The 18169-nt window shown below is 39.0% G+C and overlaps 1 protein-coding gene across 1 annotated transcript in view; it reads left to right on the top strand.

Annotated features, from left to right (window-relative positions):
• LOC149418828 (alpha-2-macroglobulin-like) overlaps positions 1–18169 on the top strand; it is a 54037-nt gene that overhangs the window by 29675 nt on the left and 6193 nt on the right. Inside the window, exons 14-23 of the mRNA XM_089639019.1 lie at positions 1588–1830; positions 2668–2903; positions 3447–3529; positions 4240–4352; positions 4844–4994; positions 7973–8232; positions 9468–10065; positions 12696–12844; positions 15831–16046; positions 16984–17118. Of these exons, the coding sequence (XP_089495145.1) occupies positions 1588–1830; positions 2668–2903; positions 3447–3529; positions 4240–4352; positions 4844–4994; positions 7973–8232; positions 9468–10065; positions 12696–12844; positions 15831–16046; positions 16984–17118 (2184 nt within the window). The remainder of the gene's footprint in view (positions 1–1587; positions 1831–2667; positions 2904–3446; positions 3530–4239; positions 4353–4843; positions 4995–7972; positions 8233–9467; positions 10066–12695; positions 12845–15830; positions 16047–16983; positions 17119–18169) is intronic.

Genomic DNA, 18169 nt, shown 5'->3' on the forward strand with positions numbered 1-18169 from the left:
GTTTTTGAAAAACGTCCAGGGTAATAATGACGTTCAAAATTTAAATGTACTTCACACAGACTTCAAAACTAAATTTAAGGACATTTTGACTGTGGAAGTGGAATGTTGAAGAATCGGATATCATATGACAAGAAGAACTGACCGGAATAAGCCCTAACAAAGAACTTAAGGCGCAGTTCTGTAGGGCCAGCTACAGAAAGAAATTCCCGTTGCTTATCCTGCTCCATTTTCATTTGGTGTAATACCTCACAAGGGCGCCCCTGTCTGCACAACGTAAAGACAGAGGAACTATACCGCCACCCGGTTGTTGGACAGGCAAGGGAAGGGAATCTTCTTAGGAAAAAGAGAAATGATTATCACATGGGACGTTACTAGTTTTAGGGAAATTCAATATTCGGCAGGCAGGGGGTCTACGGAAAAAAATATATTTGGCAAGTGGTCTACGGGGCAAAAAAGTTTGGGAACCTCTGTTCTAGAGGAACACATGCCCCTACGCATTCCGAAAATGAAGAGTATTCTAACCTACACCTCTGTTCTTGAGGCTAAAGAAGAGACAAAATATATACAAAAGAACAAATTATATACATATTATGTTGTAGAATAAAAATGACTTATCACTTAGTGCGCTAGGGTAAAATGCGGAGCACTTTTTTCATAATAACTTGCATGTTTTTTGCAAAGTTAAGTAATGTTTTTATATATATTTTAAAATTGTATACATCTATCTCTTGTAGTTTTCCCAGGATAGCTACTTATGTTCAGATAAATTTTTGTTTTCTCTCTAATGTTATAAAAAATATAGAGGGTGTTTGGGTGTTAAGTGCACTAACTTCCGGACGTTATAATGGTAGAAGTGAATAGGTATTGTAACTTTTTTCTAAATTCCAACGTTTTAAGGTAGTTTTTAGGTGAAAAAGTTTGTATGGAAAAATACATATTTTTGTATGTGAAAAAACACATTGTAATTTCGAAAATTTTATTTATTTAGAATCATCTCCCGAAGTTAGTGCACTTTATCCCCGGACACTCTGTATAATAATATGATGAAGATATTCGGAAATATTCTTGAGTTTTATTATATTTTCCAGCTAAATAAGCGTACTTCACAATAAAAATAAGCCATAAATGAGGCTTTACTGTACATAAATACTGACTTTTGAAAATTGGAATTATCACATTTGAATTTTGCAATGTGTTCTCTCAAAGATAAAATAAATATATTAGCAAGTGACGATACAACAAGCGAGAACAATATTAAAAAGATTATTTCCTGGACAAGTGAATAAAATATATATCAGTACCCTAGGAGCATTTTTTAAGGTTCAAAATAAGGAACTATGTACTAGCAAAACACCAGAAGTTAACAATCAGAATTAAATGTATAATTTTTTAATGGCTTGTGATTTAAAATAAGTAGACATTTTAAGTGTAAAAGAAAGCTTTGTTCCTGATGGTAGGCGAGCAGTTCTTTCAGTGCTTGCATGGACTGACAGTCCCTGATGCAATATAATTTCAGTGTACTATTTGTTTGAACAGATATAAAAAAATATATATTGACATCCTTTTTTCTCAAACCTTTTCTCCCAGATGATGGATGCCCGCGGAGTGCTCGACATCCCCGTAGTGGTTCCGGACGAGATCACGCAGTGGCAGACCGAGGTGGTATGCGTCAGCCGCACCGGCGTGGCCGTCCCCCAGGCCGGCAATACAGGCCTGCTGAAGGTGACGCAGCCCTTCTTCGTGGAGCTGCGGACCCCCCGGGTGGTGAAAAGAGGCGAATACGTGCACATGTTCTACAAAATATTTAACTATCTGGACCAGGATATACCGGTAATTGTTTTTTTTTGTTTCAGTGGCAGCTGCCCCTTCGGGTCATTTGGACATTGCCCCCCAAAATATAAGATTGCATTAATCTCTAATTTTTTCGGTTTTGGAACAAATAGCTATTACTCGTAAATTTGTTTGCTTTTTGGAACAGCTCATATGGTCTCTCCCTTGAATCTCCCATATTGTCATGGTGAGAAACATAATCTAATCTATCCTTAACTCTTTGCACGCGGCCGTATCAACTGTTGTTACGGCAAAAAGTCCATACTCACACGCGGCTGTATCCAGCGCTCTTTCGTCATAAATGTATTTCTTGCTCACTTGGACATTCGTAGAACTATCACGATGCTGACATCTACAAGAATTTCTCAAAAATAAAATTGTATTTCATAAAAAAAGATCGATAATCAAGTGCGCCTCTTCGCGCCTTTTAGTCCTTTAGTTTACATTTTTGTCAACGGATGGCGTTAGTACTAGTATGTCATTCACAACTTTTCATAACTAAAAATGATAAGTGTTCATGGTGTCCCACTTGTGTCTAAAGTACACACACGCCGAGTGAATGGCGGGACCACATTCACAAGATACAGTACGTCTTTGTATGAAATTTTATGTTTTTGTTTTTATAAACATCTCAGAGTGTTGACACTCGAGGATTTGTTTTCATATTGTGGATAATAATCTGTTCTGTCTATATAGTCCAATAAATCATGCCAGAATGCTATAATTTGACATTTAATTGCGTGTATAGGTATTTGAAAATATGTACCGCGTACGGGTATAGATAAAACGGAGCAAATGAACGCGTTCAAAAGGTTAATCATTTTTGTTGTTGTCTAGATATCAATCGATTTGGAAGTGTTCCCCTCTTCTGCGGCCACTGTGACGTCCCACACGGCGGTCAAGTCCTCGGGGATAGTGTCCTGCGTGACCAAGGGCAGGTCGGTGATAAACCACTTCACAGTCCGGGCGCACCAGCTGCGTAACATCAACGTGTCGGTGTCCGTGCAGATACTGAACAACATGCAGCACTACTGCCAAAACGGCAAGGGTGATCTGACCACCTATGATATCAGGTTCGCTTCTTCTACTCATTCACAAGTCAACAATGGTTCAATGACAAAACAGTACATGAAGAAAAGTAAAGAGCAAACTAACCTAACCCAACCTAACCTATTATTCTATCACATTTTGGTTTGTCACTGGTCTTGTCAACTTAGCAAACCCGATTTTGTGGCACATGCTTTTGAATGCCACTTGTGAAATCCTCGTCTGCTATAAAGAATGCGGCCAAACAAATCCCCATTTTTTTTTTTTTTTTACATTTACTCCAGGAAAATAATTTCCCAACAATGTCATCTTTGTGGATGCTATGTAAAGGGATCATTTGAGGGAAGGAAGGAGTGAAACTGGGTCTTTCAAGAGACTCGTGTTGTAAGAGGGAGGAAACCCAGAGGCCGGTTAATAATTCCACAGCCTAGCTGTTGAACTCAAGAACGACTCATTCTCATTTGACACTTCCCGAAGTTAGCGCACTTTACCCACGGACACCCTGTACACTGTTTTTATGTTTGCTGAATAATTGCTTTCTAAATGCTGTTTTAATTTTGTGATTTTAGAGATAAAGTTGTGAAGACCATAATAGTAGAACCAGAAGGATTTCCTGTGGAAAAACACAAATCTGCACTTCTCTGCGTTGAGGGTACTTATATATAATTAACTATTTTCAATAATCTGACCATTTTTCTTGTGTAATTTTGTTACTGCACTCCTTTATTTCATTCATCACAGTTCTTGGGAGATATGACTCGTCCAAGGTCGTACAGAAAAGTAAGGAGGTGTTAAAATACAATATTGTACTATGAAGTTAATGAAACGTCGGTAAGTGGATCTCTTAGATGACTGACATCTCTTGACATAAATTAAAAACTTGTATCGTAGATATTAGTTCAAAAGGTCAGCCATAGATGGTGTGTAGCTGTCGACAATGCAGGGATTGAGATATGATTGCAACCTGAATGTCGAGCCCAGAATCTTTTCTACCGCCCGCTAAATAATACAAGTTAATTGTTATTTATCACAGATAAAGTCTAAAGCGTTTTGTTGACCCCGGAGTTTTTATTTAAAGAGTTTGTGAGACAAACCGTAGTTACCGTCCTGCTTTTTGTCTAAGAGCTTCTTTTAAAATAATTTTAAAGTTGCGTACTAGTAAAGATCTTTGTTCGACACATCGGACATTCGGTTTCGCCAAAAATTTGCCGAAACCGGTCGAAATTGAAACTTTGATCGGTCACATACATTAAGTAGCTGCTATCTATGGACATATACGAACATTAAAAACTTATAATAAATTTATATGCATCTTTTATTGACATTTAAACTGACAATAATAATTTGTTGATGGTTTTTCAGATATAACCAATAAGACTGAGTTGACGTGGACTTTTGAAAGGAGCAATTGTGTGGATCACTCGGAGAATTGGTTTGTGTCGGTGGTGGGAGATGTCACTGGACCAATGGCTATGGTATGTGGATATTACACATCCTGTGATCACTGATCGTTTTTATTATTACTAATAATAACAACATTTATTTGTGAATACCGCACCAGAGTTCCTACTGCTCCCAACTGTCTACCAACCAGTGGAACTATTACATCACCAAATGGGATATGTTGTGAAGCTGAAGGGATTGGTAAAGAGAAGGGAAGGGGAAGGTTGGAAGTATCTGGCTATTCCATTTGCCTAAAATAAATGCCAAAATTCTGAGAATAATGCTTTGTACATCACTTAACATGTTTTCCCATTATTATTGCTCTATATATTTGGTTGCGCCAATTTCATAGTATTGTTCCAAATTACTTCATGTAATTAATACTCACGATTATTATTGTTACACCTCACGATTATTATTGTTACACCTCACGATTATTATTGTTTAAACAAAACATGACATCCTTAGTACCTCTTTTGACCGATGCCGAGATAAGTATGTCACGCTGTAGGTATAATTCCAGAACCTGGATAGCCTGATCTCCCTGCCGATGGGTTGCGGGGAGCAAAACCTGGCGCTGCTGGCCTACAACCTTATTGCTCTGGACTATGCGGCCGCTGGCAAGAGGGTCTCCGCCGACATGAGGGAGAAAGCGTCAAACCACTTGGCCATGGGTGGGTCTACTAGCATTTCACTATTATTTACTTATTACTGAAGACCTGAAAAATTCACCTTTGCAATTATTAGTTACCAATTTTCGTATTTTTCATCCAATTAACTGATATTTTAAAATAAGTGCCGGCTTACTGCGGGCGATTAGCATTTTACCCTCAGCATGCTTAGGGTTAATTGGGACGCAACTAACTTCAGTTGAAAATGTGACCGTTGAAAACACATATACAAAATAAAAAAACAACTTGCCAAAATTGGCAAATATGATTTTAAATTAAAAATAGCCAAAGGGATCACAAAATTGCATTTGTTGCAAATAACACTTGTATCAGACGTAATGGTGACACATAAGACTGTAAGGGGGGCCGGTGATCCCAATCTGTGGAGGCGGAAGGCGTCGTCCTTCAGTGGCGTGGAGGGGTAGAACGGGGCGTCTCTGAAGCCGCTGTAGAGCTGGTCCGTTCGCTTGTCGCTTGTTCTTGAGCTGATTCCGAGTCTGGTCCGAAGGGGTAGGCAGTCCGTGGTCCAGGGTGAGGCGGGGGTCAGAGTGAAAGAAGGTGAGCAGAGTCAGAAGTCGGAGCGAGGTAGAGGGCAGAGCAGAGAGAGAGGTGTAGAGCTGGTGGTGGTTTCTGGAGATCTGACGTTTTGAGGGCATGTTGCACGTTTTATAGGCCACCGGCGGGCACGCGGACGCTCACACGGGCCCACTTTCTCTTTGATTCCTGGAATCCGTGAGCCGTGTAGCGACGCTATCGCGGCGCCCCGCCGGGCCGTCTACCGCCGCTCGGCCGGTAGTTTCGGGCCGTGGTCGAACGTGACCACGGCCTTCCTTTGTTTGGGCACGATCCTCAGAACCGTGCCCGTGGGACGTAATGACGGCGTACCACCGGTCATTTGTGACGCTATGACGGCGCATGGCGCACGGCACGGCTTCCCACTACGTTTTGGCACGGTTCTAACAATCGTGCCCGAATTAAATATGATTATGATTTTACCAGCTCTCACAATACTTCTCTGCCCGTATACCTCTAGCCAAGCTCCGACGTTTCATTTATTATAACAATTTCTTAGGTTTTACATTACAATTTCACATAATTTTACATACATTTACATTTTATATTTCGGCAGTATATTTAATTAGCAGTATATTTAATAGATAGATGATGAAGATCATGGGCGATCTTAACATGGGCGACCGCGTCCGATCCCGGAGCAGTACGTCCGTTACAACACTGCTTTTCTAAAAAACTAATGCGAATTTTTCCAAAAATTGAGGCGCCAAAAATAAATAGTGAATTTCACCGAGAAATTTAGCAATATATTCAGGCCCCTAATCATTACTGTTTGTCAGTGACGATCAGTGTTCCTCGGAGATGGCCACTATCCAAAAATATATTTATTGTATACTAGCAGTACGAGGGTGGTCTGAAAAGTTTCCGACCTCAACGCAAAGATGGCGGTACTCGTCAATATAAGCTAGTGTATGTAGTTGTGCATCTTTTGACAGTTACTTACCAAAGTTTCGGCCATTTTGGACGCGCAGTTTTTAGTTGACAGTCGTTTGAGTGAGTCGATGTGTGTGTTTTTGTGAAATGGAAAAAATGAAGTATCGAGCCGTTATTAAATTTTTGTTTTTGAAAGGCAATACGCCTACGCAGATCAAAGATGAGTTGAACTCTGTGTATGGGGACTCTGCACCACCATTTACCACAGTGAAATTTTGGGCAGCTGAATTAAAACGTGGCCGTAAGAGCTTGGGAGACGATGAACGTTCGGGGGGTCCAAAAACTGCAACTACTGACGATAACATTGCAAAACTTAGTGTAACTAAGCCAAATAGTGTTAGATGACCGCCGAATTAAAGTGAGAGAGATAGCAGAGGTTATGAAAATGTCCAAAGAACGTGTCGGTCACATATTAAATCAAGATTTAGACATGAGAAAGGTGTCCGCGCTTTCTGTGCCGCGTTTGCTGACGTTAGACCAAAAACGTGTTCAAATGAACATTTCAAACGCTCTGTTGGCGCAGCTTAGGCGCAATAAATCCGAGTTTTGGCACCGATTAATTACTGTAGATGAAACTTGGATACACCATTATACGCCCGAAACAAAAATACAGTCAAAACAGTGGACTGCAAAGGGGGAACCGGCTCCAAAAGAAAGGAAAACGGTTTTCTTGGCTGGGAAAGTGATGGTGGCTGTTTTTGGGATAGTCATGGAGTTATCTTGATTGATTATCTTCAAAAAGGAAAAACTACTACAGGAACATAGAATAATTAACTCATCATTACTTGACAAGCTGAAGGCAGAAATTGTGGAAAACCGGCCACATTTGCAGAAAAAGAAAATCCTGTTTCACCAAGACTCACACCTCAGCAGTTGCCGTGTCAAATCCACGAATTACAGTTTGAACTGCTTGACCACCCGCCTTACTCACCAGATCTAGCCCCAAGCGACTTCTTTTTGTTCCCTAATCTAAAAACTGCGCTCGGAGGACAGAGATTTTCGTCAAATGAGGAGGCAATCACCTTTGTGAACAATTATTTTGCAGAGAAAAACGCCAAGCACTATTTGGATGGGTTAGAGAGATGGGAGCATCGCTGGGAGAAGCGTGTAGAGTTACAAGGAGACTATGTATAAAAGCAAATAAAAAACTTCTTGTTTCATTGTTAGGTCGGAAACTTTTCAGACCACCCTCGTATATATATCCCAAAGATCCCGAGGGAAAAAAAATTCTCAGGTGTGAGAAGTGGTGCGTTCCTTTGTAGAGTTCACCGCCAACAAATACGATTTTTTTACCCTTAAAATTTCATAGTACTTTAGTGCCATTTTTATACAGTTTCTATCTGGGCTCTTTTTCCGAAATTGTATTACATGGTCCCTGGTTTGTTTTCCAACTTTTCCAACTCAATAATTTATTGTGCACTTTTATATGAAAAATATTATTTTTAATTAAAGTTTTTTTCAATTTTAAATCATAGGTTACCAGAGACAATTGCAATATCGCCACTCGTCAGGTGCCTTCTCCGCCTTTGGCCCCGCCGACTCTAGTGGCTCCACGTGGCTGACGGCCTTCGCAGTGCGGGTGTTGGCAGGGCTCCGGGAGGCAGGGGACCCGTCAGACGGAGCGATCGGGGGCGCAGGGGCTGCAGCCGAGGCGGCGGGACGCTGGCTGCTGGCCACGCAGATGGAGAATGGATGTTTCAGGGGGGAGGGACAGGTGTTTCACCGGGAGATGAAGGTAGAAATAATATTCAATGATTATAAATGAGACATAAGAGTTATCCTACCAATCAAATAATAATAATATTGTCGTAATAAATTTAATTAGTAGAAAAATTTGATGTTTTCCTCTTTTAATATTTTTTTAATATAAATATACCGCAATAATTTGATCCCCATCGTCCTTAGCTAGTGGGACTATGGAATCCCCAATTCGGGTAAGTGGTGATGTTAAAACCACGGGGGATAACTTTTAGATGCAAAGAATTTTTGTTAATCTGTTATTTTTAAATAAATCTTTTACTTTTGTTTATGTTGTGGGGTAAATTATAGGGAGTTTGCATCTCCCGAAAATAAGTACAATATTATTTTTACCCACATTCTTGTGAGGCTGGTATCATTGTAAACCTGTGCGCGATACCTCGCGCGGTGAATAATATTATTCTGTCTTCCGCAGTCTTGCCGTCGGGTTGACCCTAAACCTTCTCTAGCGACGCGATTTATTTGTTCGTAAAATTGTTATACGTGAGTTTTGTTAAAATAAAAAACTAAATTAGAATTATCCAAATTCTCGTTATTTCACATTAAAAATAATCACGCAACCTCGGATTCTGCGGATTTGGAGAACCGCAGAATCATTTAGCCATCAATCCATTTAAACTGGCAATGATAACCAATCTTCCAAAATTGGTGACCCCGACGTGATGAATGAATGCAAATCTTGGAAGCAGAAATTAACTCACTTCCCGATATCCGATCGAGCTGAAACTTGGCTGATAGACTCGCTGTGAATGACAATGCATTCTATCAACTTTTGGTGTCAATTACATACACACACGGACATACACGTATTTCTCTGAAATCGGTCGACAGTTAATATATGAAATAAATGTCAGATCTGTCTGCTCGGCATCTGGCAAGGTTGGTAGCACGGTAAAATAGATGATCATAGTAAAAAAGCTTTGTTTTTTACGGGTTAATTTTTTGCATTTATCTACACTACTCTTCCATCCACAAGCAATTGATGGCTTATACATAGGATAACATACATTTTTTGAGTTTACTATTCTGTACTCCAACCTAATATGGCTATATATCGAATAAGTTAGTCGAGTTTTCTACCTATTGTGAGTATTTATTTATTAATATATATTATCCTATGGATAAGCTATCAAGAGGATGATGAAATACCTAATATATGAAATTATATGTAGGCTGAATTAGCTCTACCATTCAACTGCCATTTTTTCTCAGGGTGGACTCCGCAGTGATACGGCGAGCATCGCACTAGCCGCCTACATCATCATATCCGTTATTGATGCGGAGATCTCAAGCCTCACCCGATCTAACGTGCAAAATGCGGCGTACTGTCTGGCTGCTCTTAAATACAACCAAATCCAGCTGGGCCGATCGCGCGAGGCTGTCTACAACAGAAACCCCGACAAGATGTACGCATTTGCGTTGGCCACTCTAGCGCAAATCAAAATAGAGAAATTCCTCAAAGACATGGAGCATAAAAACGAAGTAATGGCAGAGAAAACAGCGTTCAAACGACATATTCATAGTTATGAATCGAATGAAGACACGCTGTTATATCGTGGCAATCTGAGAGAGTATTCCGATAATGTTAACGAAGACATTAATTATAATTCTTCGAGTAATTTCGATTATGAAGATTCTGTGGGTAGCCCCATGAGCCTGCGTTACTCTAGCCTGTACACCATTCCGGAGAGGTCTGCCGATGATAATGGGGTAAAGCAAGTGGATTTCCTGGCCGGCGGCGGAGTTAAGGCGTTAGAGATTTTGAAGACTCTCGTCCATCGTGATAACGATATGATCTGGTGGGAAGCAGGTAGGTTTTGGAAAATTAATCAAATTAACGAATAATAATTGCGGCTGGCTACATTTGCAGTCCAGTGAAATTATGACTACCTTCGGAGTTTTACATGCTTTTAACATATTTCTTTACTGTCAATGTAAATCCCAAAGTTGAAATTTTAGAAGTGTGTCTATTATTTCAATTATAATTTTCAATGTTATATTTGGCTTTGAGATATTTACCAAACGTCTTGTAGGGGTGATGCAATATAATTTCAGTTATGATATTATGATGAGAATATTCTAAAATTCAAAGATACACAGATAATTCACGACATAATCAATTTATGCCGTCGTTTTTAAAATATTTTGTAAATATCTCAAAGCCAAATATAATTGCTAGGGTTCCATGATAACTAGAGATAGCAAAATTTCGTTTTAACTAAAAACGCGAAAAAATATTAATGTTTCGAAAATAGGGCATTTATAAGTTTTCTTTGCGTTTCAAGGCATTTGAAAGTGTTTCCAGTGATTTCTATTTCGCGAATTAACGCGAAAAACGTGACTTTGGCCGTATTTCAGCTAAATTTTTCTATTTAGCGAAATAGGCGTGAATTTCCCGAAAATACCGGGTATCAAAATAATATGTGAGAATTTCAAAAAATCGATATATACATTACGATTTTTTATAATTTTGTTACTATTTTATGTGTAAATATTTAATATTTTTGTACTGTAGGCTAAAATTGCTTTTTGACATTCCACAAATTGTGCGAAATAAATGACGCCTATTGATGTTAATCGCAATCTGCATTTTTTTATTTTTTTAATATTTTCATTTATTTTATAAAATACAGTATAATGTTTAAATTTACATAGTAAGAACATATTTCAATAAAAATTAACATGTTTACCTTTACAAGAGTCTAAAACTCGTGTGTAAAGGGAAAATAATAAAAACTTAACATACATATGTAAATAGAAGAAAAAAAGAATCATAAAAACATATAAAGTGAAGAGATTTTAGTTTTTTTATACAATAATTTATAAAATAATATAGTGAGATATCATCGTCATTCTAATTCGTTAAATTATTTATTGTAGTGAAGTTAATTTTATTTTTAAATTTATTAAAGTCCGGTTCTAATCTCATCTCAGTCGTTAATTTATTAAACCATACCACTTTGTTGTGTTTGTGTTCGACCCGTACTTAGAGTTTCCTTCCTTATTAATTTAATATTAAAATGAATTATTTATAATCTTTCACATGGAAATACTTGCAAATGAAGGTTAAACATATATTTTAATAAATTGTGAATGTTTTTAGTATAAAAATTATACTAAAAACACCTATAAAAAGTGATTAAACAAAAACTAGTTTAAATGGGTTACATATGTAACTATTTAACCTACTTTTTGTTTCATCACTTTTAATGACTTTATAACACTTTTTATAGGTGTGTTGAATTGTTATTTTGATGAGTTATCCAGTCACCAATTGCTAGGCATCTACAGTGTCAACGTTTTACTTAGGAATTTTCATGGACAATATTTAAATGCGTTCAAAACTTCTAAAACCTAGCTCAATACACTGCACATAGCAGTGCACCTGAAAGTATTAATTATTTCACTGAACTGCTATTGTAGTTGGTCGGAGCCTAAGGGTTAATTGTCCGCGTAGTTGAAATGATGGACCTTCTTTTGATGGAACCCCAACTTGCATAAATAAAGTTAATTACATAGAAGTTGTGAGCATACATACAAACCAAATTTATTTTATTTATACCTAATTGTTTGCTCATATGTCACATTTAAGGCGATGCACTACGTCGTGTAATATTTTAAATTGAGCCGCTATCAATAACAACCCTTACGTAAATGGCGATAAGGTTTAAATCCCCGCTTAACACCATCCGCCTGTTTTGATTTATGCAAGAAAAAAACATGGCCAAAAAGTGCCTTTTATTTTATTTTGTGGATGTTCAGGCATAAATATATATTTTTTTTTTCGATCATTTTATAAATAACTTAATTTGCCACATTATACAATAAAATCATAACCGAAAATGGGTTCGTAAGTAGGAGATTTTGAACTAGCAGTTTTCATATGCCTTTACATTATTTTTTCTGTGCTTATAAAAAGACTTATCTAAAAAATACTCGATTATTTCAGAGGCCAAGATGTATTCTACTCGCAGTATTTAATTAAAGCATCTGAAACATTTCTAGGCGACCAAATTTTCAAACCAAAAACACATGTTTTTGCATTATTACGTATGGCATCATCGCCTTAACTTGAAAAGAAGAACTATAATTATTTGAAAATATTTATTGCATCAAATTTTTTAATCGAATCGTTTTATTAATAATAGTCTAAAAATGAAGTTTGATCTCCGACAGTTGAATTCACTATTGTATGCTGTTTGTTTACGCCGATTACCTGCACTGTACCGATAAGCGCCGCTGATTGGCGTCGGCTGCCTGGTTTCTGCAACAAGTTCACACCAACTCTCGGAACCCCTGTGACCCTTTCAAAGAACACATTTTAGGAACCGCTGCTCTAGAAGTTCGAAAATTCATTTCCTTGAATGTTCTGTCACATATAAAATTTATGTTGCTCTGTAATGATTTATGTTCATTCATTTATATTCATATTCATCACAGGTTCCCTGTCGGTGACGATAGAAACCACAGGCTACGCCATGCTAAGTCTGCTGGCCGTGGGCGGGCGGGAGAACATCCTGGAGGCAATGGACGCCGCCCGCTGGCTGTCCTTGCATCGCACAAACATGGGCGGCTTCTATTCCACACAGGTATTGCATTCTATCCACTCATTTTAAGAATCTCCGAACATTTTCAGGACAAGGTTTTACATTTTATACCCAAATTCAGCACAATTTTATCAAAAAAAATTCTGATTACCATAATCATTCTGCTCCGAATATAACCTACAAATTGCGGATGTTGACATACTCCCGCTCGACTCCTACACATACGTAAGCGATGCACATAATACCACGAAGTGGCTCGACCACTGTCTAGTGACTCAGGCAGTACTCAATACAATAGAAAATATGTATATTGACTACAAGTCCGACTGGTCTGATCATAGACCAATGCACACCACTCTAAGAACTAATGGGTTACCCACATATACCGCAAGTCACACAAAAGTAGAGGATCCGTGTCGATGGCGGCCCAAAAGTCATGTAGAAGTGCAGTCCTACTCCAGGTATGCCCAATTTGCAATAGGTCAACTTCAGATAATTTATGGAACCAACACAGAAACTTATGACAGCACCACGATGAATGTAGCCCAAATCGATGACCTATACAAAAACATTGTACAAGCATTGAGTAACTCAGCTATATCTGCGTTTAACACAGGGAGAAGGCCAAAAAATGGGAGAAAATGGAAGGCTACAGCGGGTTGGAATGAGCAGGTTGCCTTATATTATGAAGCGTCTAGAAATGCACACATAAATTGGCTGCAGAATGGACGACCTACTGAAGGTCCCATCATGGAAGCTAGAAAAGAAACCAGATTGCTTTTTAAGAAAAAATATAAGAATTGTCAAAGAAGCTTTGAGCAGAACAAAATGGACAAAATAGCGAACAGCTTTGAATGCAAGAATTTTTCATCTTTCTGGAATAAAACCAATGCCGTATTGAAAGCGAAATACACCGCACCGAGCCAGATTGATGGAAAATCTGTAAATAAAGATATTGCTGAAGTTTTCAGAAATACATTCTGCTCCGCACCAGATCAACCGCAAATAATGGTTAAAGAGATTGAGACAAAAACGCATCAACCAAAACAACAGCCGTCCATCGTCATATTACCTGAGATGATCCAGCGAGCAATACGCAACATGGCAGGAGGTAAATCTGCAGGTCACGATGGACTAGTGATAGAACATGTAAAGCATGCGGGGGAGTATTTAACAATACTGCTTGCCTCTCTCTTCACTGCCATGATCGGCCTCGGACACATTCCGAAAGAGCTGTCCAAAACAATAATAATACCGATCCCAAAAAGCCGCCAGTTGAACTTGACATCATCTGTTAATTACAGACCCATATCTCTTGCGACAATAATTGCAAGAATCTTCGAAAAGGTCATCTTAAATTTAACGGAAGACAAGCTCAATACAGAGGACTCTCAAATGGGCTTCAAAGCTGGATGCTCTACTGATACGGCCATATATAGCATGAAACAAACAATCGAATACTATAAAGCCAGAAAAACAACGGTGTACGCATGCTTCCTAGACTTAAGCAAAGCCTTTGACAGGGTTTGTCATAATGCGTTGTGGAAAAAACTGACCGAACGACAAGTTCCACCACAAATTGTTAATATATTGAGAACATGGTACAACCAACAGGAAAACTTTGTCAGATGGAATGAAAGCCTATCAGAAGCAGCCAAATTAAAGTGCGGCGTTAGACAAGGAGGCTCAATGTCCCCAGTGCTTTTCAACGTGTATATGGATGAACTTAGTAAAACACTAAATACGACAAGAATCGGATGCCATATTGCCGGGGTATGTATGAACAATATTAGCTATGCAGACGACATGGTCATACTAGCTCCATCGATAAGAGCGATGAGAAAACTTCTGGCAATATGCGAAGCTTACGTTGACAGTCATGGGCTGATGTACAATGCTAAAAAGTCATCCCTGCTGATATTTAAAGCAAATACTGGTCCCACTGTCATTCCACCCATACGTCTCGGCGGGGCCAACCTGACAATTTGCAGCGAAATCAAATATTTGGGGCATGTCATCACCGATGACCTAAATGATAAAAAAGACATAGAACGTCAAAGAAGAGTACTGAGTGTGCGAGCTAACATGCTTGCCAGGAGATTCAACAAATGCAGTCCTCCGGTGAAGAAGCAACTTTTCCAAACATATTGTATGAGCTTCTACACTAGCGAGCTATGGACGACATACACACAAGGCGTCATGAACACACTCCGAGTACAGTACAACCACGCATACAGAGCCCTATTTGGCCTCCCCTGGCGATGCAGCGCTTCACAGATGTTCACCGAAGGAAGGGTGCATGGGTTCGCTGCTTTGATGCGCCACAGAATAGCCGGGACGAGTCAGCGCTACCAGAGATCGAACAACACTCTTGTCCAGGCCGTTGCCCAGTGGCAGGGAGCGCCTCTACACCGGAGATGGAGAATTTCACTCAAGCCACCATAAAGTCCTAATGTGCACATCAATGTATTGATTTTTTATTTATTATTTTTATTTATATCTTTATTCATTTTATTTTTATGTATTAACTTAAATGTAAACTTTTATGGCAGGCAGAGCATTGCACACACCGCTCTGTCCAGCTGAAATAAACATTATTATTATTATTATTATTATAAAGTGTGGTGATTTTATCAATTTTCAACTTTGAAACTGAATAATTTTTTTTTTATAAAATCATTGTCATCATATTTATTGCACATGTAACTATCGAAATATGTGTAAAAAAAAAAATTGTGTAAAATGGGTTTCAGTTCGATCGGATAGGATTTCTACTTCTAAGATTCATTTTCATTCATTTAATCAAGAAAACAAAATTGAAATTGAGTCTGAAAATAAGATGTCTAGAAGTGTGATCTAAATAAGCCCTTACAAACTCCCAGGTCCCAGACAGGCCATAGAAATTAATTATCGGTTCAGGAAAGGATTTTCATATTTGAAAAAGTTTGATCATTTTTACATGAAGTTAAAATTGAGCTTAGTTTGGATACATGAACACGCTCACCGTCGGTTTATCTCTTTGTTTCAGGACACCCTGGTGGCTCTGCAGGCGCTGTGCCAGCTGCGACACGCGATGCCCGACACGCCCCCGTCGCTCAGCGTGACCGTGCGCGCCCCCGGCCGCGGCTCGCACTTCTCTGTCACGCCCCCCGAGCGCCAGAAGCTGCATAAGGTGCTGTTCGAGGGCGCCACCGCTACTAAGCTGAGCGTCAGTGCTGAAGGGCAGGGTTGTCTGCTCGTACAGGTTAAGATATTAATATGGTGATTTATTAATTATGTTTAAAATAGTGAGGCACATATGGGGCCACCTTTGAAAAATACCTGATTGTAATGAATGTCGATGATTATGTCATATAAAAGGGTATGTCTGTTTTGTATCTCGTCTTTTTACCACATACCTTCCTGATAGTGACTTGTATCACAGTTTGACAATAAACAGTGTAAATATAATACATCAATATAAATTTACAAGGTATTCCATGTTCTTCTCTAAACGAACATTTACCACACTGATAAACCTAGTTAATTCTATGTGTGCGAAGGAAGGTGGTTCGTCTGATTGACAATCCGTTGTTAACAGACCGATTGCCATCTTTAATGCACAATCGCAATCTAGGCATGCTGAGTCTAGCTACAGGTATTTCAATGGAGCCTGCTCGAAGGATCTAGCAGCTTTTATCTACTGTGCGAAACACAGTTAATGTTGGCTTCATGAGAACGGGTCGTTTCTTAAACTCGCAATTGTTTAAATTGTCTACCGGCTTCTGTTTTTCCTCCTCCATATAATCTGGGCCTCTTCAAGACCAACATTAATGAATCTCTTCCTACAACCCTTACCTGTCCAACCAGGTGGCGATATAGTTCCTGTGCAGACTGAGCATCATAAAAATAAAATCCTTTTTAACAGTGGAACAATTCCAGAATGATACGCTCCGTAACGACTCTTTTTCTTGAAAATTACTTCTGGAAGCAATTCCTACAAGCTAGACATACTGAATATCATCTACCTAAGTTCAATACCGTAAATGAGCCAGTAATTTGAATTACATTGTTTTGGCACTTTCAGTTGAAAAGCACATGACGCATTGATCGGCTCTTGAAATTTTTAAATTCAATGCAAATAATCCTATGGCAATATCACTTATGTGCCTGTTTTTCCTACGTTTCTGTTATTTGTTCAGGCGACCCAACGCTACAATACGCTAAGCAAGCCAACGCAGGACTCCCCTTTTCAACTGTTCTCCAAGGTCATCACCGATGGCACCTTCTCCTGTGCCGAGAAACAAGCTTGGTGCATGTGTGCTGCCGTATTGGAGGTAAACATTACATTAAAGAAATAGTTAAACCTTTATTTATTTATTTAATTAATTATTGATAGCTTTGAAGAGATCAAGTTGCTGCATCCCTTACAAATGCCAAGGAACCAACGACATACTGTCCCATTAATCTGATGACACGTATAAAGCCGATGGTAACCCGGTCCGATTGATAAAGTTCACCATAGTTATTGTTATTGGATATTGGGTTATCTCCTGGACCCATGTATAGGGTTTTCCAATAAGAGGTGTTATTTTGATATTCAATCGTAAAACATCAATGGTTTCGTTGCTTGTGTGGCACGTAGCGCCGTCTTGTTGAAAGTAAACGTTGTCCAGATCAATACCATCCAATTCCAGGTATAAAAAATCATTAATCATCTCTCGATAGCGCAATCCATTCACCGTAACTGTTGCTCCAGCCTCATTTTCGAAAAAGTAAGGTCCAATGACTCCGCCGGACCATAAACTGCACCAAACAGTCACACGTTGAGAATAGAGAGGTTTTTCAACAATAACTCTTGGGTTTTCCGAGCCCCAGATGCGACAATTTTGCTTGTTGACGAAGCCACCGAGGTGGAAATGGGCCTCATCACTCAAGATGATTTGCATTTGATTCACTCAAGTGAATTTTAATAATTTCAATGCGTTGTTGAAGCGTGTATCGTTCCATTTTTATTAATGGCGTAGTTTCTACTTGTCAAATGTCAAAAAATGACAGCTTCAAAAGTAATATCTACCGAAATAGCGGGCTTTTCAAAATAACACCTCTTATTGGAAAACCCTATATTTCACACATACAGGGAATCCAACCCAGGAAAAACCCTGTATCTTTCCAGGTAGCTGAGCCTTATTCCCATCAGGCACTTAAGGTTAATTGGAGTCTCTTCAACCGCCTCACATTTCCTGCATCAATTGGTGTTTTCCACTCACAACAGCTGCACGTGTCTCCTTAAGTGGCAGTGTCCCGTTAGTAGTCCTACCAGTACCCTCCGTGAAATTCTGTCCATTTGTCTCGGGTCTGGTTGATTTATAAGTACTTTAGATTGTC

This window comes from Hesperophylax consimilis, chromosome 13, assembly GCF_061612785.1.
Source record: "Hesperophylax consimilis isolate HC1 chromosome 13, BYU_Hcon_1.0, whole genome shotgun sequence".
Lineage (NCBI taxonomy): Eukaryota > Metazoa > Arthropoda > Insecta > Trichoptera > Limnephilidae > Hesperophylax > Hesperophylax consimilis.